General features: G+C 35.4%; 1 protein-coding gene across 4 annotated transcripts in view; it reads left to right on the top strand.

The window, feature by feature from the left end:
• Positions 1–26,883, top strand: part of TBC1D5 (TBC1 domain family member 5) — a 288,784-nt gene that overhangs the window by 208,402 nt on the left and 53,499 nt on the right. For all 4 annotated transcript variants that reach the window (XM_027639073.1, XM_027639070.1, XM_027639071.1 and 1 more), the window contains 3 exons: positions 1,605–1,747; positions 8,000–8,106; positions 23,192–23,277. In XM_027639073.1, coding sequence (XP_027494874.1) covers positions 1,605–1,747; positions 8,000–8,106; positions 23,192–23,277 — 336 coding nt within the window. The remainder of the gene's footprint in view (positions 1–1,604; positions 1,748–7,999; positions 8,107–23,191; positions 23,278–26,883) is intronic.

The following is a 26,883-nucleotide window of genomic DNA, read 5'->3' as shown; positions in this document are numbered from 1 at the left end:
TTGTAGGAAAGGAGTTTGATCAGACAGGGAAATACACAGAGTTTGTGATTTGTTGTAGCTAATATTGCGACTTTTATAATTACTGTGCAAACATAAAAAGTTAAAAGGCCTTAGAACATAAATGTTTGATATGAGAATGAGATGACACTGCCTTTTGAAATCACATATTTTCACTTTTAGAAGGGAACATGTCTTGCAAGGAAAAGATTCTATGTAGTGATCTCTAAATCTGTGCTTGGATATTTTTGTGGATTGTACGTATGGTTCCAGTGGCGAGAAGAATAAAAGTTTAGTGAACAAAACCTTGACTTTCAAAACAGTCTCTTTGAATTTCTTTTATGAGAAATTAATCTGGTTTTTTTTACAGGTTGTTACTATCTTCAAAGCTTATGCTGAAATGGTGTGTTGGAATTCATTTGTCTAAAAATGAACTTTTGTTACTGGAATCACCGAAAAAAACATACCAACCACAAAACACAAAACCCCAGATGCCTTAAACCAATAATGAGTTATGGACCAAAAGTGGTTAAACATGAATTCTTACGAGTGAAACTAATCTTGAAGAAGAAAAGTTGCCTTTTTAGAAATTTTTGTGAGTTTTAAAGAATGACTTAATTTGCTTAGCAGAAATTTGCAATCAATCTTTTCTTGCCACTGAGTAAACAGATTCCACATGCGTAGCTATTTGCATATCCCAGCTAAAAATGTAATACATTATTTTTAAGTCCATTTCATAATGACTATTTCAGGATTAACGTTACTAACTATTCTTCAACTCTTTCAAATGTGACCTTAGATAATCCTACCTAAAAAGGTACAAAGCTAGTGGGTCTGTTCTGGAATAGGGAACAGAGGGAAGAGAAGTACCTTTCCTGAGGTCACCAAGTAAGTCAGCATAAGAACCAGAACTAGAAATGAGAAATCTAGAGAAACAATTTTGTTCTACTGCATCTCAAGCTTCCAGATTCAAGCAAATATTGTATTTAATAAAACAGATTTCCACATTTTGCTAGGTATAAAAACATCACAGAGGTGAACAGGAATTAACGGTATAGTCTACATGCAGATAATCACTAAATCTGGTAAAGATTTAAATTAGATTTAATGAAAATAGCATCCATAGCATATTTTACGTGGAGCTGCAAACACTGTCTTCCATAACAGGGAGTAAGCCCCTTCACAGTACGTGTGACTTGGTCCATTTTAACTGCTGTTTGGCATCTGCTTCTGAACTGGCTTTCGCTTGACTGGGCTTTGCTTCACCCTCCTGATTTTGCCATTCCATGCTATTCTTGCATAACATCTTCTCCCTTTCATCTTAGATCACTATCACATTAAATGCTCAGTAATCTGGTCTATGGGATTGATATGTCCAAATAATTTTATTAGTCAGTGAGGTTTCTATAGTCTGTAATATATAATTTCTTTGATGTAGATGCAGTAACATTTCCACAAATACAATTAGTTAAGTGGGTTATCACAGATCTTGATGCTTTGCAAAATTTTCTAGTTAAATGTTTTGGATAGTAGTTGATCCTGGAATATGTGTAGTGACTTCATCATACTTGGTAAATGGAGAAATACAACTTTTCCTTTTTTTTCAGGCGATGGGTAAGGCTCCTGTTTGGACGTGAATTCCCACTTCAGGACCTTCTGGTTGTCTGGGATGCTCTATTTGCTGACAGTATCACCCTGAATTTAGTTGACTACATTTTTGTAGCCATGTTGTTATATATCAGAGATGCCTGTAAGTATCAACTATCTTACAATTTTTTAAAAAGAATGCAAACCTATTCTTTAAAAGAAAAAGAGAACTTAAAAAAATGCTAAATTTCATTGTGACTTTTTTAACATACTGAAAATCGTTCCAAATACTAGGAGAGGAGCTATTTATTATCAGACACAGCCTGCTGTATTTATGAAACAAATTGTGTCTTGGAGTTAAATGCAGGTTTGTTTTCTGAGTAGTTCTGTGTTTTTATATGGAGTTGCAGGTTTTATGTGCTGTTAAGTGATACAGGTATGTATAGAGCTCCACCTTGCGACCAAGCTGATGAATTGAATAAAGCCTCCGTGTGACCTTAGAAATATTTTTATGCTGTTCCCCTGTGAGAAAGGAGAAAATGCACAAGACAATTACTCATAATTTTCGAAGATATATCTTGAAAGAAATGCAAAAATTAGTAACAATTACAGAGTATGTTTATTCTATGCAAGAATGGCATCTTTAAAAAATTACAATTTCTTTTATTTTGATTTAGTACACCTGAAATATGTGTGCAGGTGAATTCTTATAGCTTAGTGATGATCAATAAATATATTAAGTTAGGACAAACAAGAAATTATTAGCTTATACAATTGTGAATGGGAGGAAAAAGCTACATAATGATTAATTGAGGCATTTATTTCTGTCCCATTATGTTCTGCAAAAAATTCTGTGTGCGACTGACACAACAAAGTATACATTTTGCAACAAGATGCATGGCTGTCATTAAGTATATGAATTCTATAGCATACTATTCAGAGTTAAGTATATACCATCTGTAAACTTTAGGTTATAACAAGGTCACATATTTGACACAATTTTGTATTCTAGGACACAGGAAGTTTCCAACATCTGTGGTTCCTATTTTAGGGCCCAGTCTTGAAAATATAACGTGGTACTTTAAATGTACATGTCGTTCCATTGCCTGCCTTCATGTGGTTTTTAATTACTTTTTAATAAACATGCAGCATATAGAGCTACTTTTCATTCCTCTCAAAGAAGTGGACATTTAATTCTGTTCAGAGGTTTCAAAATTAATACTGCTGTTTCAGGATGATCTGATTCCAGGTCATTATGTTTTGCAATCTAAATCTTGCTTCTTTATGTGCAGTAAACTGAAGCAATCTTAAAATTTTTGGTAGAGGTGTGTAGTGAATAGGCATGTAAGAATGTGTCTTAACATCAGTATTTTATTTTGCATCATTATTTGTCTTTAAAAAAAAAAGCATGTTAGAACCATGCTTGTAAGAGCCCCCTCTGTTCTTGGGGAAGGAAAGTTCTGGGTTTGTTTTCTTTTGATTTGTGGTGCTCATGTACAAGTATCAGTATGAGGTAACTAAAATGTGAGCTAAAAATGTGTTCTAGGCATTTGTATTAAGTCAGTCTCTCTTTTTTCTCTGAACTCCCCAGGCTTAGTAAATAGAGTAGTAAATAGCATTACAGTGGAGTACATTTGCCAAAATGAGAGGCAGAGTCATCTCATCAGGACAGCTAATACTTCATACATTGACTGTTTCTGTAATAAGTAACTTCGTGTTCTGTAGCTAGACCTAGGTAGTTACTCTAAACATAACAGAATGGTGAAGAAAAATATTGAGTCATAAATACTGTAAAGTTGAATATATTTCCAAAGTCAAGCTCAAACTATATAGCTATGTCTACAGTTCTTGATTTGATAAAAGAAAGTTTTTCTCACATATCTGTAATAGGAAAGTTTTCCATTTTTCCTCATTTTTTTATTGTTGATAATATTTGAGCTTTGAACAGAGTTCAAAGTTGTGTTGTAATAATTTTTAACACATTTTCAAATAAAATAAGTTTATAAGAGCTTCTCTTCATTTGATGAAAAGAAACATAAGCTCAAGCTATCCAATGATGATAATCATCTTTAAATAAACCAACAGGAAATTTTTAGTTTAAAAACCTTGGAACAATAGGAACAATAATAGAGTTTCTAAGATATTATGTTATAAAAGTGTTAAAAATAATCAATTATAATAATACAGTACTAAAAGCATTTGAAAGTTTAGAAATTATGCAGATTCTTTTATACCAACACATTCAGGGATGGGTGAGAAGTTGCTGTTTTGGGAATTGATGGATTTTTTCCTGTGCTCTATTATGATGCTCTCAAATACATGTTTTTAAGAAAGCATTATTTCTGCTATATTTTTCATTTTTATTTTAGTTTTGAAATTCTCTCTTACTCAAACAATGTATTACTCAATTCTCCTTGAGAGTTTAGAATATCAGATTATTATTTATATATTTTAGAGATTAAAGATACATAATCATATACACAGCCATTCTCTAAACTGCTCTGTTCAGTTTTACATCGGTATCCAAGCAGAGCTTTGTCTGTAGAGTGATAATCCTCACAAGCCAAGTGTAGGGTTGTGTACCAGAGTATCTGTGAGTTTTAAGAAATTATTTCCTGTGTTTCTTTGGAAAAATTAATGCAAAAAAATACTTTTCTTAATCTGTCAAATGACAAGCATGGATATTTAATTTTGTTTCACCATTGTGGATATATATGCAGTTGTTGATGAAATCAGAATAGAAAGAAGGATGTAGTGCAAAAATAGATGTATTTTATATACTTCCATTCAAGAAGGGCAAGAATGAACAAACTGGAAAACCTGTCTATATTTTGCGTAGTAAACTAATTGCACCAGGAGCTAATTTTGACTGATCAGTGTTAGAATAAGTATATTTTTATCATGTTTCCACTTGAAGACTAGGTATGGCCATTTTTAGAAAATAGTTTTTATATCTAAAAGCACTCTGAATGTTTTGAGGGAAATAAGAAGCCACAATCACTTCTTAGAGGAACTGATTAGTTATTTTTGTTATAGTGCAAAATGTTCATATTATCTATGTTTAACTCAGTTTATGGACTACTAAAGAGAACGTGGCCATACATAAAGCAGCAGGGGGAAGTAGTCCCACCCTTCCAGTCTTAGGAAGTCATCTGGATACAGGATCAGTGACACCAAACATTTAACTCCTTTGAAATTACATGTGTTAGAAAATTAGGACTTTGTTGAGGACCGTACAGTGAGTTTTCAGGTTTCCCACCACTATTATTGCTGCTTGTATCCAGGAATGGTTATTGGACCAACAGAGAAATGTGAGTCTCTTCTAAAGCAGAAGGGATAAAGCAATTTGATGTTCCTCTGGGCACTGAATAACAAATATTTATCACAGGACAGTAAGATTGTTTTCTCTATGTAGAGGAGTTTTTCTACTCCTTTCCCTAAAAATACCAGTAGCATTCTTCTTTGGGGAAGAAAGAACTTGTGGTTTGCAATAGAAGGTGGATCCAGATGTGACTCTCACTAAACCAGTGAGTGAAGGAAAAGCACAGGTAAAGCTTTTTACAAGGCTGCTGGACACAATGTAAGATACTTCACCATTGAACATCAGCAGTATTCAGCTATTGCTGAGACTGGATAAATTTGTATTGCTCAGAATCTCCTTTCAGAAACTTCATCCTACAGATGATTCTTACAAATCATTTTAACTCCGATAGGCATATTCAGTTTTACTAATATTTTCTCTGTATTTTTTAAGAAAACTCCCACTCTGTTGTATAATATTATACATTTTATCCTGATGAGACAATAATCATAGAATGGTTTGGGTTGAAAGGGACCTTCAGGGATTATCTAGTCCAATCCCCTGGCATGGGCAGAGGCACCTTCCACTAGACCAGATTGCTCAAAGCCCCATCCAACTTGACCTGGAACACTTCCAGGGATGAGACATACACAGCTTCTTTGGGCAACCTGTTTCAGTGCCTCACCACCTTCACAGTAAAGAATTTCTTCCTTATGTCCAGTCTAAATCTATCCTCTTTCAGTTTAAAACTGTTGGCCCTTGTCATGTCAGTACAGGCCTGGTAAAGACTCTCTCTGTGTTTCTTATAGCCCTCTTAATATACTGAAAGACCACAATAAGGTCTCTCTGGAGCCGTCTCTACTCCAAGCTGAACAGCCCCAAATCTCTCACTCTGTCTGCATTGTAGAGGTGTTCCAGCTATTTGATCACCTTTGTGGCCCTCCTCTGGACTTGCTCCAGCCAGTCTACGTCCTTCTTGTGTTGCAGGCCCCAGACCTGGATGCAGTACTCCAGGTGGGGTCTCACAAGAGCAGAGTAAAAGGGGAGAATCACCTCCCTTGACCTGCTGACCTCGCTGCTTTTGATGCAGCCCAGCAAATAGAGCATTGGTAACAGTGTTCTCTTCTGTAAAGATTTCTACATGAAAAGGGAGCAGCTGAATATGTGGGGAAAACCCTGAAGATAAAAAAAAATATGTATATAAAAGTTATCCAGTCTTCCTCTCTGTAGTGCTGGAGTTTTGTAACTTTCTTTGGATAGCAAGGTTTTTTTGTCAGGAGTCAAGTTGCACCATTAAAATAAATTAGTTTTTTTAATATTTATTTTTCTCTATTCCTGAAGACAGCAAAGAACTCTTCCAGGAAAAATAAAGAATGGATATTTTTAATCCGTTTTACATTGCTGAATAGAACACATACTGATCTGTTCAAAAGAGAAACACGTTGGTCTTACTGTCTACTGTTTATAAAACTATTCAGCATTTAATATCAATATTCACTGGTTTTATTTGCTTTGGTAAAAAGGCATCATGATCGTAACTGCAGTTCAGCATCTTAAATTTGATTTACATATGAGAGTTTGATTGGGTATGTATTATGTGGTGCTCGTATTATACTCTGAAAGAACTCTGACGGAGCCCATTGTATTGTGTTCATTATGCCAGCTTTGTGACTTCAAGAAGAAAAAGCAGGTACCTGAATATGAACAAGAAAAACAAAGAGTAGGAAAAAGAACAGGCAGAACAGATAAAGAATGAGTAGGATAAGTGAGTGCTTTACAAATGAAAGCAGATGTATGAAATTACAAGCTGTCGGATCAGCAACGGAAATGAAGATGATAAAGTGGTTCCTTACACAGATTATAATTATTCATTTTGCCCAGTCCTGCATCTTTTCCCCATAATCCTCTTGTTGAAGGAGGTAAGGTGCAGGAGGATATGAGGCTTATTCACACGAAAGAAAAAAGTAAAACATTTAAATTTCTCTGTCTGCAAAATGGTCCTTTATTTTGCCTTTTATTGATTCAAAATAATTTTGTGTTTGCAATTACCCTGATTAATTAAAAGTATTTGTACTATAGCTAAAGTTCTCAGAATAGTAAAGTTTGTTAGAAATTTATTTACAATTACTATTGTTGAAGGCTGTGTTCATGTTGCAGTGGAAGCGTCATTAACAGGCACTGCTTTGACAGCTGTGGCAGATGGATTGCCTGGATTTAGATGGTGGAAAAGAAATGAAGTAGTTTACATAGACCTGCTTGAAAAGATGTCTTTAATAATTGCACTCATAATTAGATTGATTTGGGGGAAAAAAAAAAAAGAAGATGACAACAACAAGCAAAGAGCCATAGAGTATACTTACATAGATTCAGATAAAATCAAGCAGAATTACAACAAAATTATAAACTTTCTGAATAAGTGAAAAAACTCTGAAAACGTTAATGGTATAATATATTTTTAATTATTTATGTCATTACAATCTAGTCTTTTCCATTTTTCCTGAATATTTTGTGAAGTTTCTGATTTATGAGAAAACAAGGAGTTGTTGACATAATTTTACATGTGTGTATCAGTGTGTGTGTATGTGCGTGTATGTGTATATGTATATAAGAACAACATAAAACATAGATATTTCAGCAAAGACTTGTCAGAGTGGGGCAAAGTTATCATAAAGCCATAGCCACAAATTATCATACTTAAATTTAGATGTCTGTAGACATCTGATGTCTGAAAAGTCACTGTCCATTTTGGAGTGTAAGACTAGTTCTTCACGCTCCACTCACTGTATTGCCCTGACCTCCACTGACTCAGGCAGGCTTTAGGTGCACATTTAGGTGCTTTAGGCATCTAAATCTGGAGCTAACATAAATGTTTATGACAAAGTGGTAGGTTTAGCATTTTTCATAATTATATTGGACCAAGTGTAGTCATGAAGCTTGATTATATAATTTCTTCTTTTACTCTCAGCCCTGCTTGAGTTCTGAGAGACCATGTGGGAAAAGACAGCTGAATCTCAACTGTAATGAATTTTCTGGAAAAGGTAATACTGGAATATCAAAATAAGATAGTAATATTTTTTCTCCCTCTCTCTTTTTTTTTTTTCATTTTCACTGCAGTGATTTCAAGTAATTATCAGACCTGTTTGGGACTTCTGATGCATTATCCACCCATTGGAGATGTTCACTCCCTTATCCTAAGAGCACTTTTCCTCCGAGATCCAAAGGTGAGATTGATTGCTCTGTAAATACAGGGAATAAATCACTGTAATAAAATACTCGAAATGCTATGAAGTTAATAACAACCTACATTTTGGGTACTAAATGATAGTTTCAAGTTTCTTCTTACCTAACAAAAGAGCTGAAAGAAAGAGTTGATAACAGAGTAGAAACAAGTTCCTTTATGCTTTAAAGGATACTTTAAAGGACACTTTACTAAAGTTATCCAGGAGTTATACTATAGATATTCGTACTCTTTAAAATAACTTTGCTTGGTACTCAGCACAGACATATTTCATGATATAGTATACTTTTGAGGGAAACAGTAGTTTTACTATATAAAAACTAGTAAGCTGTATAGAAACCATCATGCAATTTCATCTGAAAGACCTTTTTCATGAGATTTCTGCAGATTAATTACTGTTAATCCTTAAAGCTCTACTACACATAGTTATGTGATGGTTTTCAACTAAAAACGAGAGTCTGGTGTTACAGCCTGTAAAGATTCACATGAATAAAATGTATAAATTCATAAATTTTATGTCACCTATTACTAGCATACACTTTCTGATATACTCATCTATAAAAAAAAAAGCAAACCTCTTGCTGTTTTAGAATGGCATATGTGTGTATATGGGTATAATATACAGGAGACACCCACAGAATAGTGGATAAAGTGCTTGAGATGAAACTGTACACTGTAATCTTTGCATACTCAGATCTTTGGCAGATAGCAGAATTTGTGCTTCTGGTTTTGAACTGTCTTTGTACACGTCCCATTAGTAGGTTGCCAGTGTAAAGTCTGATTTCCCTCATCTTCTTGATGCACAACATCTTTGAAAGCAAAAATTTCATCACTTCTGCACTCTGACTGCCTTCTGCAAAATTTCATTCAGTACCAATGTTTACACTCTTATGGATTAAGAAAAAAATTGTCTCTTTGTTTTTTCTGTATCAGTTTTTTGCAGAAGTCTGCATCCTTACAGCTGCTTTCTTCATTCCTCTCAGGCACAAAGATTTCTTTCATGATGAGAAGTAAAGTGTATCATGTTTTCAGTATGTAAGAAAGTTTCTAACGTTAGATCTTAGGAATCTTTGTTAAGATTTTGGCAGCAGTCTATGAAATCAGACTGCCCAGCATTTATTTATGTACTTTCTTAGCAAAATAAGATAGAAATATTTTTTAGAAGAAAGGTATATCAGGAGGAAAATTTTGCTAAGATGTCAAACTGAATTCAATATGTAATCTGCCATTTATTGAACAAGATATGTTAAAAGATAAAGTAATTACTAATTATTCAGTTGTCCTCCAAAAAGTAGTAGGCAGTATACAAGATATCAGCTGAAGGGGACAAAAACAAACCACCCACTTCCCACAAAAGGGCTTGATCACTATTCCACTCTTTATGTTCTTGTCTCCAACAGAATGAAGTTGTCAGGCTCATAAGGCCTGGTGTTCTATTAATTAACATTCTCAGGTGTGCCTTGAACACCTTTCAGAAAAATATGGATGTAGTTCCTACTGTGTCTTTCATGTAGTTCTCCCTTCGCTCAGGTGACTGAGAACTTAAGGTTCTTCGATACAAAGAGTGGTCATTGCTTTGTCAATTTAAATATGATAAATTGCAGTTGTTCCTCATTTCTGAGCTATATGTATCTGCTTGGGAAATACTGTGAAGGTTAGGAAGCTGTGATTTCTAGAGAATGAAGAGACTAAGGAACTTCAACCACCTTCCATTTCTCGTTGGGTCTTTGGGTTGAGACTCCGTAAAAAGATCAGGACTTCTTACAGTGAGGAAGTAAAAATGTTCTAAAGGATCGTTCTAAAATAACTCCTGGTCTGAGAAAGAAATATATTTTGATTGTTCAATTCATTTTTTATGGTTTTTTTCAATCCATTTTTTTCCATATTTCTGTAATAGAAGTCTGGGTATTCTAAAAGACCTACGCATAAAAATTTTCAAAGCGTGTCAAAATTTTTCATTCCATGGAAGGAAAGGGGAGACTTAACAAGGCTTCATGGGTGCTGTAGGAGTCTAAGTTGGTGCTCACATTATATACCAATATAAGTGAGAAAACTATAATACCTTTTTTATTGCTATCTGCATGAAAATAATTCAGTTTGCCCTTATTCCAGATAAAAGGAGATTGGAAGAAGTGACAAGGAGATTTTAGTTAGTGGTGTAACTTGTAAGTGGTGATTAGCAAATTCAGTGCTTAATGATTTTTCTTCCTTCTTTGATGTTTTCCTGTGCATTTCTCCGTCACTAGCTTCTGGTTTCTAATAGGAAATTACATTTGGTTCAGTGCAATTTTATCTCTCCTTAACCCGGGCTGAATTGTTGTGAATTGTGTGGCATTTCTTCCAAGATTTCATTTGGGTTTTAGTATGTGAAAGCAGGGAACTCTTCTCTGGGAGACTGTTGCATGGTCCAATGGCTTATTTCATTATTTGTTGAACATACCAAGAATGTTTAGTGTTGTTCCAAATACCTGAGAGAGGCTTGGTCTCTGCTCCTCAGAGCTTTAAATCTCAGCTGGACAAGAAATGCAGTTTAGAAGTCATGGCCAGGAACAAACAGTAATCTACCTCTTGCAGGTTTGCTAATATATATTGTCTTTCATATTATTTTTGCAGCTAGGTAAATGCCAAAACGTCTTACACAGGGAATGTTGTGGGGTATTTGGACTAAGAAAGATTGGTAGTATGTACATAAAACTGAAAGATTCTTAAGGAACAATCTTGTCGTAAATGATGAAGTAGATAGATGGACCTGATACGGCCTTTCCATCTGTAACGTCCAATTTTGGAGATGATCTGGGTTTGCACATCTAATAACATCTATTATTTCTTTAGTTTCCTTGATCTGACATAACAGGTACCTCCTTCTTCCTTATTTGTGTTGTAGTCTGTCAGGAGAGCTAAACTTTGGTTTCATGAACCTGTCACATTTTGTTTGCTTCTTTTCACTGAAGTCATCACCAGGAGAGCAACCTAAATGTCAGCAGAAAGCTATACTTAAAAGATAGGTAGCATTTTTTTCTTACAGATGGACAAGTACAATTTCTTGACCTTTTGTGGAATCAAACCTTACCAGAAGCCTTAGGATTATCCAGTATTAAAAATAATATGAAAAGTAATTAGTGCTTGCCGCTAACTACAAAACCCTAATACTTGCAAGCAGCTCTCCTTTTAACTTTGTGAACCCCAGTTGGCAGTTGAGAAGGCATTTTAGATACCACATCCCTGATATTTTTCAGTGCCACTGAAGAGAAATACACGCAACTGTAATAGCTGAAAACAAGTTAATGCACCTGCCTCTGAGGGGGGGCCTGAGAGATACTAATTTTACAGGCATGAGTATGGATCAATGCAGAATAATTGAATTTCAGCCTTTTCTGCATTTGGCTAGCTCCATTTCTTTAGGAAAATGTGCAATGAAAAGCTCAAATCAGTGTTGTTGTCTTTGCATAGGGTGATAAGTTAACCTGCTTAGCAGAGTATTTGTTTCACATTTCTAATCTTTGAACAGATAATTGCCTCAATTATTTATATTAAAGTAACTTCTATGCACTTACAGTCCTTCTGAATATAAAAGTAGAGCTTCTTATGGAAGAATGGGCTATTAAAAGTATGTATATGTGAAATGAAAAAATAAGGGAAGGTTCTTTTATGTATATCCAAAAGCATTTACTGAAGGTGTGTGTCTGCATATTTAATACACCATGAGTGGCTCATTTTCTTCATTTTTTTTCCTTATCAAAACCACTGAGCACTGTTAATTTTCAAAGCAAAGGCTGCAAAATTAAGAAGTAGAGATACGGAGATAGGGCAGTGGAAAAATATAAAGTGATTAAAAAACATAGTTCTAACTAGAGTTGTTCAAATAAAAAAAAAATTAAAAAAACCAATTAGAAACAAAAGTCATAGAAAATGTGAACATATTGTGTTCCTTAAATAGCCAGATGTTCTTTCCTTCCTGAAGGCAGCCAGGGCTAGGAATAAAAGGTTTAAAACTATTGTTTTAAGTTAACTGTGAATTTTGAAAATCTGTTTTCACCCTTTAGCAAATAAAATTCTAATACAGCGACATAAGCAAAGTAATTTTCATCTTTGAGTGTTCGTATTTGTATGTTTTGCTATGTTGAAGTGTTAACCTTATCAGAATGACTTATTAGAAAACTAAAGCACTACATAGAATATTACAGTTTTGCATCGCATTCTAAGAACCTGACAACTGTGCTTTGTCTCAAAGTTTATTGTATTTATTCTTAGTATTCTTGTAAAATAAGTTCGCTTTCAGATATTTTAGCATGGTGAGTTACCCTATTCATTGAACAAGCTAGTTAAGAGCTTAATTCAGTGGAGACACCTTTTATCATAAGCCAACAATTTAAAAAAAAAAAAAAAAGAATGTGCTTGGTTGATGGAAATTAATTTGTTGCTTATGCTAATAATATTCTAGTTACTGCTGTTGATATTTTCGCAACATAGTATTTTAAGCTATTTGCTGACACTGAAGGTGGCTATAGTAATATAAAATTCTAGTGAAATCCATGGAGAAGCATACATGACATTTCAAAGAAGTCATATTAGTTCGTTGTGACTGAAATTGCAGGTACTGCCAGAAAACTTAAGCAATAAAATATGGTCATGATCACTCATATAACGATTAGTTGGAAAAATCTGCATTCTAGCTTTTAACACTACTCACTATCTGAGCAATGTGACAAGGAGAAAACACATTGCTGAAATTTTGAACTGAACTCTTTGTACATTTATTTTCAGCTGAATTTTCTTCTTAAGTAGCTGCCACCATCTCAGAGTTTTCTCCAAGCTGGTTTCATGTGCCTGAAAGGCTGTTGAGTTTCACTTTCTTCTTCTTCAGATAAATTCTTTTCTATACACTCATTAACTGAGGTGCTGCTGCAGAGCTGCAACTGTCCTTTGAACGCTGCCGTTATGTCAGTATTGTTGTTTTGCCATTTGTGGCAGGAGAAAAGCAGGTTTGGGGTTGTTTTGTTTGTTTGTTAGCATTGTCTGTGCAATCTGGCATTAATTGCCTGTCTTTAATGACCAGATTGCAGCCAATCAGAAGTCGGGATCTGGCGCTGTTTGGGCACTAGCAGCTCATTAATTTGTACCTCCACACAGAGGTACCGCTGGGGTGCAGGTCCATTTCAGTGCAGGGGTAGCAGCAAGGGGGAGGGGGACTCTGAACAAACATTTGCTGTTTGCTTTTTAGTTTTGATCATGAAGAATGTGACTGATATTTCAGAAGCAATAATACATTGGAGGGGTTAGATGCATGAAAAGTAAGTTATCAGGAAGCTGGGATAATGAATATCCCGATGCAGTATTAAGGTGGCAGTACAAGTAATGTCACCTATACAAAGTTGCCTTGACATGGGATATGACTGACAAAAGAAACAAGCTTTTCCAGAAAAGCTAGCTAAGTATCTCTTTATCTGGGAGACAAGGACTTAGAAGAAAGAAAAAATCAATGCATTTACTTTCAGTCATTCACAGAAAACTTCTATTTGCCTTAATTTCTGTAAGTTTAAGATCTTGTATGTTTAATGCATGGTAGATAGATTTTTATGAAAAAAATATGTCGCCATCTTCAACTCAACCTCTAGTTTTATAACCACATTCAGGTCCTGCAGGGAACTCAAGCATTTTGATGGTCTAGCATTCCCATTTGCAAATACGATAAGGTTAGGTGTATCTAAACACCTCACTTTAAATAAATCAACATACAGTTGATTTATTGATACAATTCTTTTAGTAACTGCATGCTAAGCTTTTTATTGTGGACCTATATGACTTAAAATTGCATATATTTTACATGTAAAAGCCATGATACTAACTTGTTCTTTGTTCATGTTCTTAAAATCAGAAACTTGCATTTTCCAAGAAGATAGTCTATGCTTTGTTTTAAGAATTATTGTTTTAAATATTCAGTTATTGTTTGTCATTAATAGAATAAGGTATGATAGGCGGCTAAGAATTTAATGATAAATTACTTAGAATAACCATGTTGCCATAGTACCACATAAAAATAGTAAGTGTACCATGAATTAAAAATCCGCTTCATTTTTGTAAATTTGTTTCAAAACCTTCATTCCCAGTGCACCTGTGCATTTTAATATATAAAAAGGCTATGTGGTCAATACTCGTAGTACAATAACTTTCTCAGCTCTCTCAAAGTTCATTGCAATCTCCGCTAATATATTAACCATTTAATCGACCCACCATAAAATCCCCCACAACTTAAATGTATCCTGTATGTCGCAAGCAATATTTTCAGGAAAAAAACTTAGAAAGTGGTTGATTAGTCATCTAGTCAAGACTTTTCAAATGAGAAAGCTTTCTAAGTCCTTCTCATTCCTCACTACCATACGTAACATAGTAGTCATCACTCAAGGAAGAAACTTGATCTCTTAGATTACCAGTGGTGATGCAGTTCCCAAGTGTTGCTCTCTCCTTAGTATTGTATGCACAGGCCAGCTTTGTGGTTAAGAACTCACAAATATTGTGACCCTCTACGTTAAACAGCCATTACCTTTAAATTAATAGGAACATGGTGGGAAATAATACAGACTAAAGCCAAGTTTCCAGAACAGTGACACCTCTCATAGTTAAGAGAAAGCCACAGGTAAGATGCAAAGGACTTGTCCCAGCTCTCTGTGGGGCCGAGCAAGATGGTGCTGTAGTCCACTGCTGGCAGTGAGAGCAGACCCCAGCAAGCTGACTTTGTTGTTCTCCTTGCCTCTCTTGGGTGGCCCAACAGGAAGGAGAGCCATCGGCCTTGAGGGCAGGGAGGAGTGGGTGCTGTGGCTGGGGATTTCTGGGCGGGTGGAGAGATGCAGAGTCTTCCAGAGGTGATGGCTAAAGGTGAGTTAGGCACCGTTGTTCCTACTTTTAGCTAACATTCAATAACAAGTAACATACACATTTTTCAATAAATACACAGGGCAACTACTTGCTAATCAGTCATTGGGCCAATTGCAAATACAAATAAAAAAACAGTGTTTGCAATTTTAATAATCTCTGATGACTTCCTAATTATACTTTTTATCAAGGTGTCTTTTCGTATTAATCAGAAGGCATGAGATGTGGCAACATCACGTTCAGGCCAGAGGGGCAATGGGGGAAAACTCGGAAGTAGTGAGGGAATCCTGTGCTGGTCAGCACTCCCGATAATATTCACTGGGAATTCATAAGCTCTGTCATGATAAGGGCAAGCACTTTAGAGAGGCAAGATGGAAGAGGAAGTTCTCTTTGGAAGCCAGAACTTTTAAACTGTTCCTTCTGTTTGAGCAAGTTGATATCCTCAGAGCAAAGTAAAAGCAATTCTGATTGTACTTGACACTAACACAAGAAGTTGAAGCACTTTAAGCTCTTAATTACTTTAGCTACCAATAAAACTGATTGCTTTTGAATTTCTCGGAGCTGTTTCTTTCAAATTATTCGTTTACTTCTGTTTAAAAAGTCATCTAAAGCTCCTGACCCTCTCCTTAAGAGTAATAATGTTACTTATAAAATTACACTAATAAAATGTATTTAACAGTGTTAGAGTGAGGTGATTATGGTTCTTATGTGCAACCTGACAATTCAATTAATCACTTTTCAGTTGCAAGGTAGCTTATCAAAAAGAAGCACTTAGAGTACTCTAATTGTACCTAATCAGAAGTTCTCCATATCATAATTTATTTGACTAAAATTTTCAAAATACAAACTGTATTATATAAAAATAGATTCATAACTTTTCAATAATGTATGAAAGATTAGCTACTGAATCATATCCGATCTATTATGATGGAATTGAGTTCAGTCTCTTCTGATATGTGTAGATATACTGCTTGTATGCCTACATATTTTGTAATAAATATCAATGTATTAATTGTAATCAAAGCTATTGAGTACATTTGTATTGGGAAGTGCTTCTCTGAAAGAGCAAAGTCCTTACCAAGATAGAACTGGGAATTGTACATTCTATTCTTTGCTGTAACATTTTATGGAAAATTAGGTTTGGAGATGTTATGTCTTTGTCCTTCCTTTTTTTAAAGAGCAGTAGTAATCAAAATGGCTCTGCAGGATCATCACTGGAGTCCTAAGGAGTTGCTTGTCCCGCAGCATCAAGACTTTAGCTTCTCTCTGTGTTTCAGAGGAAAAGACTTGGATGTCATATTCCTTTTGCTGTGGTGTGTGCATGGGGCTCTGTGAATGAGCTTTTTGCACTCCCCTGGGGACCTTTTTCAAGTGGTTTACGTAGCACATTACATGCAGAACATAAATTAATCTGTTTCTTTTCCACATAGCAGAAATAACCAAATAGCACCTTAAAATGTTCTTGTTTTTCCCTGATATGTGAGATTTGTGTACAAGCATGTGTCTGGAGAAGACATAATGCTCTAAGTGTGGTTATAAGGGTTTTATAAGTATAAGCTTCAGATAACTGCATTACTCACATAGCCATCAGTGAGTTATGCAGGTTGTCCAAAACGAGTGCCAATAAAACCATAATGTGGGAGCTTTTCTGTACATAAAGATGTCATATTTTAAATCTCATAATTTGGAGCATTCCAGGGTTTAAAGCGAGGCTTGCTGTGTGTTCCTTTCAAAAGCCTGGAGCTTTCCTCCACAATGTTGTAAAACTCCTGTTCCAACCGTGCAGGGCTGCAAGATGCCAGAGCATAAATCTGCCATGGGGTAGGGCTGAACACTGTCAGATTTATACCTTACTATGTAGTTAATTTACTTCTTAAAACCAAGGGTTCAGCTGAAAACTAGGCAACTAAATTAAGAGGCAGATTTAAAAGGTACTTAAGCGATTCTGTTGGTGCAAGATGGGGATTTTACGCAGGTTATGAACTTGAACGTTGGCAGGTTGGAGTCTTTTTGTCTGGAATATAAATAAAAGCTGATTTGGTAGGATTTGATCTACCTGTTAAAACGCAATAGGCTGTAATACTATAATGAAAGAAAAAAAGGCTTCCCAAGTGGTTAGGACAAGAAGCCAAAAATACACAACTAGAAATTTCTTTCAGTCAAGTCACAGAAGCATTTTTAAATCTCATTTTTATTTTTTTCAGTTCTTCATCTCTTGTCATAGAATGCCCATGTGAGAGAAAGTACGTATGTATGAAGTTAAAAACAGACCATAACCCACAGTATTTAAAATATCTTCCTAGTGTCTGAAATTTCTAGTTGCCAGGGCAATGGAGAGTTGTCACATAACAAAACTGGAGATAATTTATTTCAACTTGATCAGAGTTCAGGGGTTCCTTCCTTCCTTGACCCAATTAACTGAATTTTCTTTCCTTTTCAGTTCTTTCTGGGAAATTTTGTTGTTTTAGAAAAAAAATAAAAAAAACCAACTCACTAATTTTCTTAAGAAACGACTAAATATGATAATTCTTCATCCTGTGATTGCATTGTAAATAACAAGTTCCACGACTGAGACCCTTAGCATCTTCTGAAAAATGTAAACAGGAAGCATTATTCCCAGTTTGAGGATTATGGTTTTCCGTTGCCAACACCAGTATTACTGCATGAATCTCCTAACTCCCGTGATTAAAGGAAGTTCTTTATTAGTTCTGTACAAGGTACCCTTCATAGTGTGCTGCTTTCATACAGAGGGTTGACAGACACAGACTATCAGCCTGCGTTTTAACTAATATCTTGTTCTTGGCCTTGAACCACTTTTGAATTGGCAATAGCACATTATGTTGTTTAATGTCTCACTGGGGCTTTTTTTATCCTAATAAGTATTTAACTCATGGGTTCATAGGTGGATGAAATACCATTTGTGCTCCAGCAGGTTGCTTGTTCTGCAGAAGGTGTAATAATGGAAGAGGAGAATTAGAGGGTGAAAGGGAAGTTTTGTTTGGAGAATGGCATTTGCTTTCGGTGCTCTGGAGTTTGGGGTGGGTTGGATTTTTAGTATACAAAATATTGTGATATGTATCTTTAATGTTAAGCCATTGCTTATACTGTGTAACTCTGGCCATGTAGAATGGAGACAGCTGCTTGAATATTTGACAAAAGAATAAAAAGAGGAAAGGTGAAATTCTCTCTCTAGGCTATTAGGTTATAGTTAGTAAGCACTTCATATTAATTATTAGCCCCTAATAGAAAAACTGCTGCTTAACTGAACAAACTATATTCCTTATCCACATTTCAACTGCCATATTTCAGCTCTGTTTCCAGTCCAAATTTTTGCCATGTTTGTGTCATTATTGAAGAAAGAAGCATAGGCGATCTAGGAGGAAAAGGTAAACCTTTCCTGACCTCCGAGTCCTTACTGAATTTACAGTCACATGATCCTCCAACTTTCATTAGAAATAAATGAAAGAGAAAATAATAGAACTTCAGTAAAAAAAAAGAAGTGTAATACTTAGGCAGCACAAGATTTATGAAAGAATCCAATATTGCCTTGTCAGCTGAAGAGGAGGGGGAAAGGAGCATATTAGCTCCTTAAAAATAATTGTTTAAAAAATAGAACAACATTGCATCATTATTCTTGTCTTCTTTATATATATATTTGATTCAGTCTCCTCTTTAGATTTGGTGTAAAATATTAGTAGTTTATGAAAAAAACATAAATGTTTGGCAGTATTTGTTTAATATATTAGAAAAAATTAGTTTTAAAAAGTCCCATTTGACACTAGTGAGATGATAATTTTGGTAAGCCTATTGCTGCCTGGATGTGGAATTCACTGCTGCTGTTCTTGTTTTTTTCTCTGTTGCACTGAGGTTATCTAGTTTCAGATACAATCTATTAAGTGGAATATTTTTCAGTAGCTGAGGTTTTCCCACCTGTCTACCCTAAAACACCTGCAACATATGTTTGCATAACCCTGCAATGCTTTGTGGTTTGGGCCTTGAGAAATTCCCCTAGAGCTTTTTCCTTATAAACAGCTGAGCAATTCATTTCTCTAATGACGAGTGCTTTTCCCTTGGCGTTGAGGCAATAGCATGTTCACTAAAATAAGTTTCATTTTTCATCAGACATATTGAAAATCTTTTTTCATTCTTGTCTCTTATTCTGAACCTTCAGATTTAGTGCAGAATTGTATTTGGGTTTTCTCCTGTTAATAAAACTAAAAAGGGAGGAAAGAAAATACCTCAAGAAAGAAGAGCATTATAGAGATCCCTCCACTTGCACCTGCATGTAAACTTTTAAAAATACTGTGTATTCAGGTGGTGAAACATTAGGTGTGTTGTAGAACAGCCTGCCTGTGACTTCTGTCACACACAAGTGTGCTTTGCTATATCCTGTCTGTTCTGTGGGTAATGTGACATGCTATGTTACCAGAGACCAGGGAGAAAAAGGGATTATAGCAAGGAATTTGAGCATATGGAGCATGATCCTTAGCTGGTGGGAATTGCTTTTCAGCAGTTTATGCAGGTTTAGGGAATCTCTACTGCATTCAGTGCAATTCTGACCACAGCAGCAGCCCACAGCCTAGGAAGAGTGCAGGTGTGGGTATAACTTATGTCCCTGGAGGAGGATACAGGCAAATAGAAAGTTCCCAAGAATCTCCTGCCACCCGTGGGGGTTGGAGTGAGTCAAGTCTGGTGGTGGCTGAGAACAGAGACAGGAGGACAGGGAGAGGACTTCAGCAGGCAAATGAGCCAGAGGGAGGGCATCTTTTAGGCCAGGAAGGGCGCAGAGGCAGGAGTGCCTCAGAGATACCTGGAACATTTTAAGGCATCTCTTTCTTATTTTGGGCTGTGGCTAGTACATTTTGAAGAGACGAAGTCCAAAATCACATCAATTTCTATGTGTGCTTCTACATCTGAATTTCATATATTGTGCTTTTAAAGTGTAAATTGGGCATTTTCTACCAGTTGAAACTACAGTCACTAGATAGAAATTAGGATTAGAAGAATTATAAATCCAGCAAACTGCTCCTACAAAATGGGTGTGGGGAAAAGGGGTTCTAGTATTGGCACAGATTTCTTTCTGATTTCTGCTCTCACTTTCCTTAAAAGGAGAAAACCATATATGTGTTAATCTGTATAATGCCCTTACACAATTTCTTAGGGGGATTCAACAAACTACTAATTTGAAGGATTGATTTCACTGTCAATTTAATATTAACCTTTTAAGAAAAAATATTTTATTGAGGTACTAGTAAAAATACTTACATAAATTGAAAAATTAAAGGAATAACTTTACTTGCTTAAGTAATGAAAATACAAATCAGATCATTCTAAATTGCACTCTGTAGGAAAAAAACTGGTTGCTCTGAATGTTTTAAACAATAGCTATGTTTTTTGAAAATAAATTTGTTTAGTCTTTAGTTCTAATATGTGGAATATAATACAGGGGACACATCAAATTGGATGCTTAGAGAGAGGAGTTAGTTTAAAATTCTTAAGCAAGAAACATCGTCATTGTGTAGGTTTTCCTTTCTGCTGCTTGTATTTAACTTACTGAAATGATTGAAAAGAATAGAAAATTTAAAGGACAATCACAGTGAAATAAAGATCATAATCTTCATAAAATCATAATTTTTACTGTCTGAATTTCAGTTTTCAGAAGTATTTAAGTTTTCTGTGGTGATATTTCATAGATACTTGTCTGCTAACATATATGTCTGGTTGGGGTTTTTTAAATACTGAAATTTTCAGAAAGGATATCTCATTGGTGCTACAAAAGGAGTTGCAGCAGTAAACCTTGGTATTTACTGTCTTGCATTTCAAATGTTTTTTCAACAGCGTTTTTTCTGAGGGCTTTTTTTTTCACTGCATGTAATAGTACTTTAAACTGCTTCTTCCTTTGATATGGTTAAACCTCATAGGAATTTAAATAGGCCCCTATGAAAGTAATGCTTCTCATTCATATGTTTGAGTTCGTTATTCCTATTAATGGCTTTAAGTGCTTAGAAAGTAGATCAGCCTTTCCTGTCTTGAATTGCTTTTCATTTCTACATAAATATGTTTCAGGATGCTGTTCTATATGATCTTTTCCTATTGTTTTTGCTGGTTTGGGTTTTTTTTAATTCAGAAGCAATGTGTAATCATCTTTTTTTATTATTTATTGGGTAGTGGAAAAGAAAATTCATTGTTTTTGTTAACTTTCAATATATGCCAAGTTGTTGGAAGCTAATTGCAAATCTGGCTAGCACCTAGTAGTGTGTATTTTTCAAAGGGCTGTCTTATGACTTAGAAGTGGCCATTATTTTAACCATCTCTTATTCTTCCACCTGGTTTTAAATGGCCATCAAGACACGTAAAGAAAGAAGTTATTTAATTTATGGGAGAAAAGTTACACTGTTTGATTACTCAGATAGTAGTCGCAGAATCATCAGTTACCCTCATCACGTCAGTTTGGATTTGATTATCATAGAAATGTATTGAATTACCAAACTAGAGCAATAGTAACTAAAGCTGATTCATTGTTATTGCTGTCAGTTGATGAGGACTGACTTACAAGCTATATGAATAGGTAGAGTTATGCAAACATTGTTTTTATAACAGGAGACGAAAAATGTAGAACGGCCATTACAATGTGGGTGGTAGGATAGATGAGGATTTTTTTAATGCTTGTCTAATAGCTTTCAGTTGTTTCATTTTTTAATGAACATTACAAATAGCATGTGTGTTTGAAATCTTTATTATGGTTCCAAAGAAAGAAAATGAGAAATTTCATACAAGATTAAGTCTAACTGCAGGAAGCGATCTAGGAATTCCCACCCTTAAATATGCCCCCATAAATTATCCTGGCCTTTGGTATCTACCACCTCTTTAAATCTTCTTCTCTCCTTTTGTGCATATGCAATATTTTGGTCTTTAAAAGGCAACTTCTGCATCCTCCTCCAAAAATAAGGTTTTCAAGGAAAAAGGGTTATCTACATGTATGTAGATGAGAGGATAAGACAGTGGATACTCTAGTCTATAATAAAACCTGGAGAGGAAATATACAATGTGTGAAACTGTAACAGCTGAAGACTGACTCTGTCAAAAATATAATATACTGTCACCTGTAAACAACTGTTTCAGAAAGGTCATTGCATAGTTCATTAAAACTATATTTACTACTAGCAGAATGTAAGAAGGCAGATCAGAATATATGGCAACAGCCTATGAATGATTAAACCATTAGAGCAAATACTTGAAAAGTATTTAGATCTCTTTTATACAATATATCTGATCATTATGTAGAAACTTACCATTTTGTTTTCTCTTACACTAGAAATTATTTAAGCCATTTCTGATTTTTATATATATATTTTAAAGGGCCTCTCTGTACCTCTCTCATATTTTGTTTCCATCTGTGTGCAAATTTTTTTTACTTGAAAATATTACCTTCCATCTCCAAATAGTGTCCTTCAGCATGCATTCATTCAATCAAGATACTTTATGCATATACTGCAGTCTACACTTAATCAATATTCAGAATTATTGAAGGCAGCGTGACTCCATGAAAGAGTTCCATTGTGTCAGAATGGGAGAATAGCAATGGTTTCAGTATTAATTATCTACATTTTGTTATAGGACAACAGTTCTTTATTCATAGCCTCAGTTTTGAGTAGGGTGAAATTTGGAGAGAAAATAAAGGCTCTGTGTGCCATCTAGTGGGAATGTTCAGGTTGTCTCACTAAATTTAATTCTTTGCTTAACAGAGATACTGCTAGTGATGTATTGAGTTCAAAATGTTTGCTATAGTTTCTCTTTACTATTACTGTTTTCTTTAAAAACATATCACTTTAGCTTGGAGGTGGTAAAATTCTATATACCTGACCTGCAGGAAGAAATCAGATCAGTATCTGTACTTGTCCAAGAATTATTGATTTCATTAGCAATGTTACCACTACAGCCAACAGCCTCATCACTGTGTGGAAGAACACTAATTTTTTTTTTTCTGTGAGCATGGAATGGACTTACTAGTAACCATTGGTATTATTTCAAGTATTTTAAGTCTTCACTTCAATGTAACTGACATTACTGCCTTGAGAAACCAAGATCCTGGGAAAAGAAAATGTTCTTAAGTTTCTCGTACTCATTAATAAACATATTTCATGTCTCTGATTTAAATCTCCCTGAAAGTTGCAATGAGGTATTTTTTTATTTTTTAGCGAAATCCAAGACCAGCGACTCATCAGTTCCAACAAAATTTAGATTATTACAAAGCACGTGGAGCAGACTTGATGAACAAAACACGGTAAGCTATTTCTAAATATGTGTTCACCGAACTAAGACCTTACATAAACAAAATGTTTCAGCAGTCACATTTATCCCAAACAGGAATTATATAAGCAGTATTAGAAGCACTTGCACTTATTTCATGACATTTATTTTGAATCTGTCCCTTGCCTATTACTGAGTGAAAAAATTCAGGTTTTACAGATAGCATTACAGTCACTCACTGGCATTTTTTTAAGGCTAAGGACATTCACACACAATGACGTGTGCAGTAAAAGCAGGGGGTAAAACGTTGCCAGTGTGAGTTCTGTAGCTGAACTGGTTCTGATAGCACGTCTGATCTGGAGTATCCACGTACCGGAAGCTAAGTTAAGTTGAATTAATGTAAATCCAGCTTGAAGTCATATTTACAAAACTTTTCCTCCCTTCTTTTAGAAATGGTTTGTATCAATAATGCTAAAATTCCTTGTCAAGATCATATCATCTGGGTGGCCACAAGGTGGGTGCCAATTGCTGATGGCTGGTGGCTGCAGGGCAAGCCAGCACAAGACCTAATGCTTCAACTGAAACTGCTGTTACAGGCAGTTTCTTGGATTGCATGTGGCCCTACCCATATCCTATACCTGCTGATATATGGGAACCTTCTGGCTTTTGGATCTTTGCATCTCTGTCACATTCTATTTAATGCACTACATTAAAAGCCAGCTAAAATTAAAATCGGGTAGATCAAAAAGCTTTTAAAAATGGACAAAGGATCAGAAATTAAAGCTGAGTAGAGTGACTGCAAAAGCATCTTTTTCTTTTAAATCAGGCTTTAAAGTTGGGGACAAGTGTCAAAAATTACTGCATTCTATTGCATTTTCATATTTTACATACTTACTCTTTTGAAAAATTCTCTCAAAAGTTGCTTAAACTGGAAGAATAAGTTGTTTGAAGATTCAAAAAGAAATGTTTCAAGGATTTTGAAAAAATAAGTAAATCATAAAGCCTAAACAAGAATGACACCTGTTGGAAACCTAAATTCTAAGAAAAAAATTAAGTCAGTTAAATCTATGTAGAAATACAAGTTAACTGTACACATATACACAGAATTCCCACCAAAGGAGATGTGAAGTTATTGATAAATCAGAATTCCAAGTCACAGAATATTCTGAGTTGGAAGAGACCCAACGCAAGGATCATCAAGTCCAACTGTTAAGTGATTGACCCCTAAGGGGATCAAAACCGTGACCTTGGTGTTATTAGCACCATACTCTAAGCAACTGAGCTAATCTCAAAGTTGTTTAGAATAGTTCAGACAGAATAATAGCTGGGATAAATTTATCTCAAAACAGGAACATTTAGAGTAGGTCAAATGTGGTAAATCTGTTTAATACTGGACTAAAGAGCCAACTGGAAGATGTAAAACTAGGAAATGTTTCTGCAGTGAGCAGAGATGGATTAAATCAACTACCAAGTCTTTTTCATCTTCAATTCCACAGGCTCAATGGTATGTTTAAAATATCTTGGTAAATCTCTAATATATATTGCTTATTTTGTCACATATAAAACTTTTTAATTGGTCATATTCATATATTTATCTCTCATCTCTCATAATGATTACTTACTGAAAAGAGAAATGCCTTTGAATAAGGCTTCCTTAAAACAAAGCATTTCCATCTTAGCAGAAAACTGCAGAGATTGAATCATCTTCCTACTGCTAGTTTAAAAATACACCATTCACAGTCAAGGTCAATGATGCTTATTGTGATGAAACAAAATTGTTTGCTTCATAGATGGAATTCACGTCTCCTTGATACTCGTATTTTTAAACTGATGCCTTACTTTTAAATGCATCTGCTGATAACTCTACAACATAATCAATCAGTATTTTTCTTGTAATTGTTGTGCATGTCTGGTTCATTTAGATGGCTAAAATGTAGATATTGATCCATGTTTAATGGCTGTAATCATCCTTTGCATTAATATATCAGACATTTAGATGTAAGAAGTAGGCACATTATTCTTATTTTCCAGAACTTTGTCTCAGTTTATTGTAACTTCTCCAGAGATGTGACCCCTCACTGTTCTTTTTCTGAAGCTGTGATTCAGAGAAATTGCACAGATTTTACTTTACAATATATTTAATAAAACCACCTCTTGAGAAGGTATTTAGATAGCATCATTATTTAATTTTCATGTATTTGTATGTGTTCTGAGGTGACCATTAGCAGTGTCAGTTCATGGCACAACCAAATCACACCACAGGTATTAGGAGCTGCAATAACTATCCTTTCTAGTTATCAAGTAATTATAAAAGATGCTTGCAGGGTACTGTTGAAAGCATTTTTTAAAATCATGTGTCAGATACAAAGGTTTAGAGAGTTTTGATGTTTGTTATTCCTGTAAAGTGAAGTTTCTCAAAAAGTCTCTTTCCAACCATATGAATCATCATCATGGCTAGGCTTCGCGAACGAAGATTTAGGAAGGCTCTACCCACATTTGCTACAAGCACGCTGGTGGCTAACGAGGCCAATACGAGATAGACATATCCAACTGCAAAAGGCACAGCAGAAAGACTCCTTAGGTGGTATGTTCTGCAAGACACAATTCTTTCTGCGTTGTCTTTTCTCCTCTAGAGTGATCCTGCGTGCGTTCTCAAAGGAAGCAGCAGCGTTATAGATGGTGTGTCTCCAGACCTCCCAGTTGGAGGCCAGAGTAGACCAGTTATGTTGATCAATATGGCCAAGGCTGAGATGTTGTTTCAGGGAGTCCTTGTATCTTCTCTTCGGGGCTCCTCTCATGCGGCAGCCGGTGCCAAGTTCGCCATAAAGCAAGATTTTAGGGAGGCGGTGGTCCTTCATCCTTGAGACGTGCCCTGCCCAGCGCAGCTGTGTTCTCAGTAACATGGCCTCAATACTTGTGACTAGTCCTGGTGTACATATGTGTCAAAGCAGCAAATTAAGCAGTATAGAAGGAAAACTGCCACTTTTTATTAAGCATAATATAGCTGAAAAAAAAAAGAAACAAAAAAGAAACAAGCTGGTAGACACAAATATACACAAGCTTCTTTATAAGCTTTGTCTGCTGCATCTGTGGACCACCGTGATTCCAGTGATGCAGTCTCAAAGTTTCCAGTGGCTTTGTTGCTTGGTTAGCCTGTCAGAGAAAATGATTTAGTAAATATAATTTCTTGTGCACAGTCAGGGGGTTTCTTTAGTGATTGTCAAGGTTCTGGACCTAGAGACAACACAAACCTAGGACTCAATGTGCAAGCCATTATCTTCCTTCTAAGGTGATGTTTCAGGAGAATGAGTGATACTACCACCCCAATCTCCAATTTTGGTGATTGGTTTCAGTAGACTGAGAGAAAAAATATGCCAAATATACTGAAGTTTGGATTCTGAATCTCAACCAAGTCATTGCTGGTATGACTCCCAAAATCACTGATGTAATTAGATTTATTGCAGCTGTTGATAACTGGTTGATATCTGCTAAGCCAGAATTTGATATTTCTTCTTCCACCTTCAAAGCCTCAATAGTTTTCTTTCTGGAATAGAGAAGACATTAAACGAAAGGCCCTGTGCTGACTCTTCTGATTGCCACAGCTCGTGGGTTGAAGGAGAGGGACAGGGCACTGCAAAAA

This window comes from Corapipo altera, unplaced genomic scaffold, assembly GCF_003945725.1.
Source record: "Corapipo altera isolate COAL_440 unplaced genomic scaffold, ASM394572v1 44, whole genome shotgun sequence".
NCBI classification, from domain to species: domain Eukaryota; kingdom Metazoa; phylum Chordata; class Aves; order Passeriformes; family Pipridae; genus Corapipo; species Corapipo altera.
The sequence above is the reverse complement of the archived record's forward strand: the minus strand, read 5'-3'. Positions and strand labels throughout refer to the sequence as shown.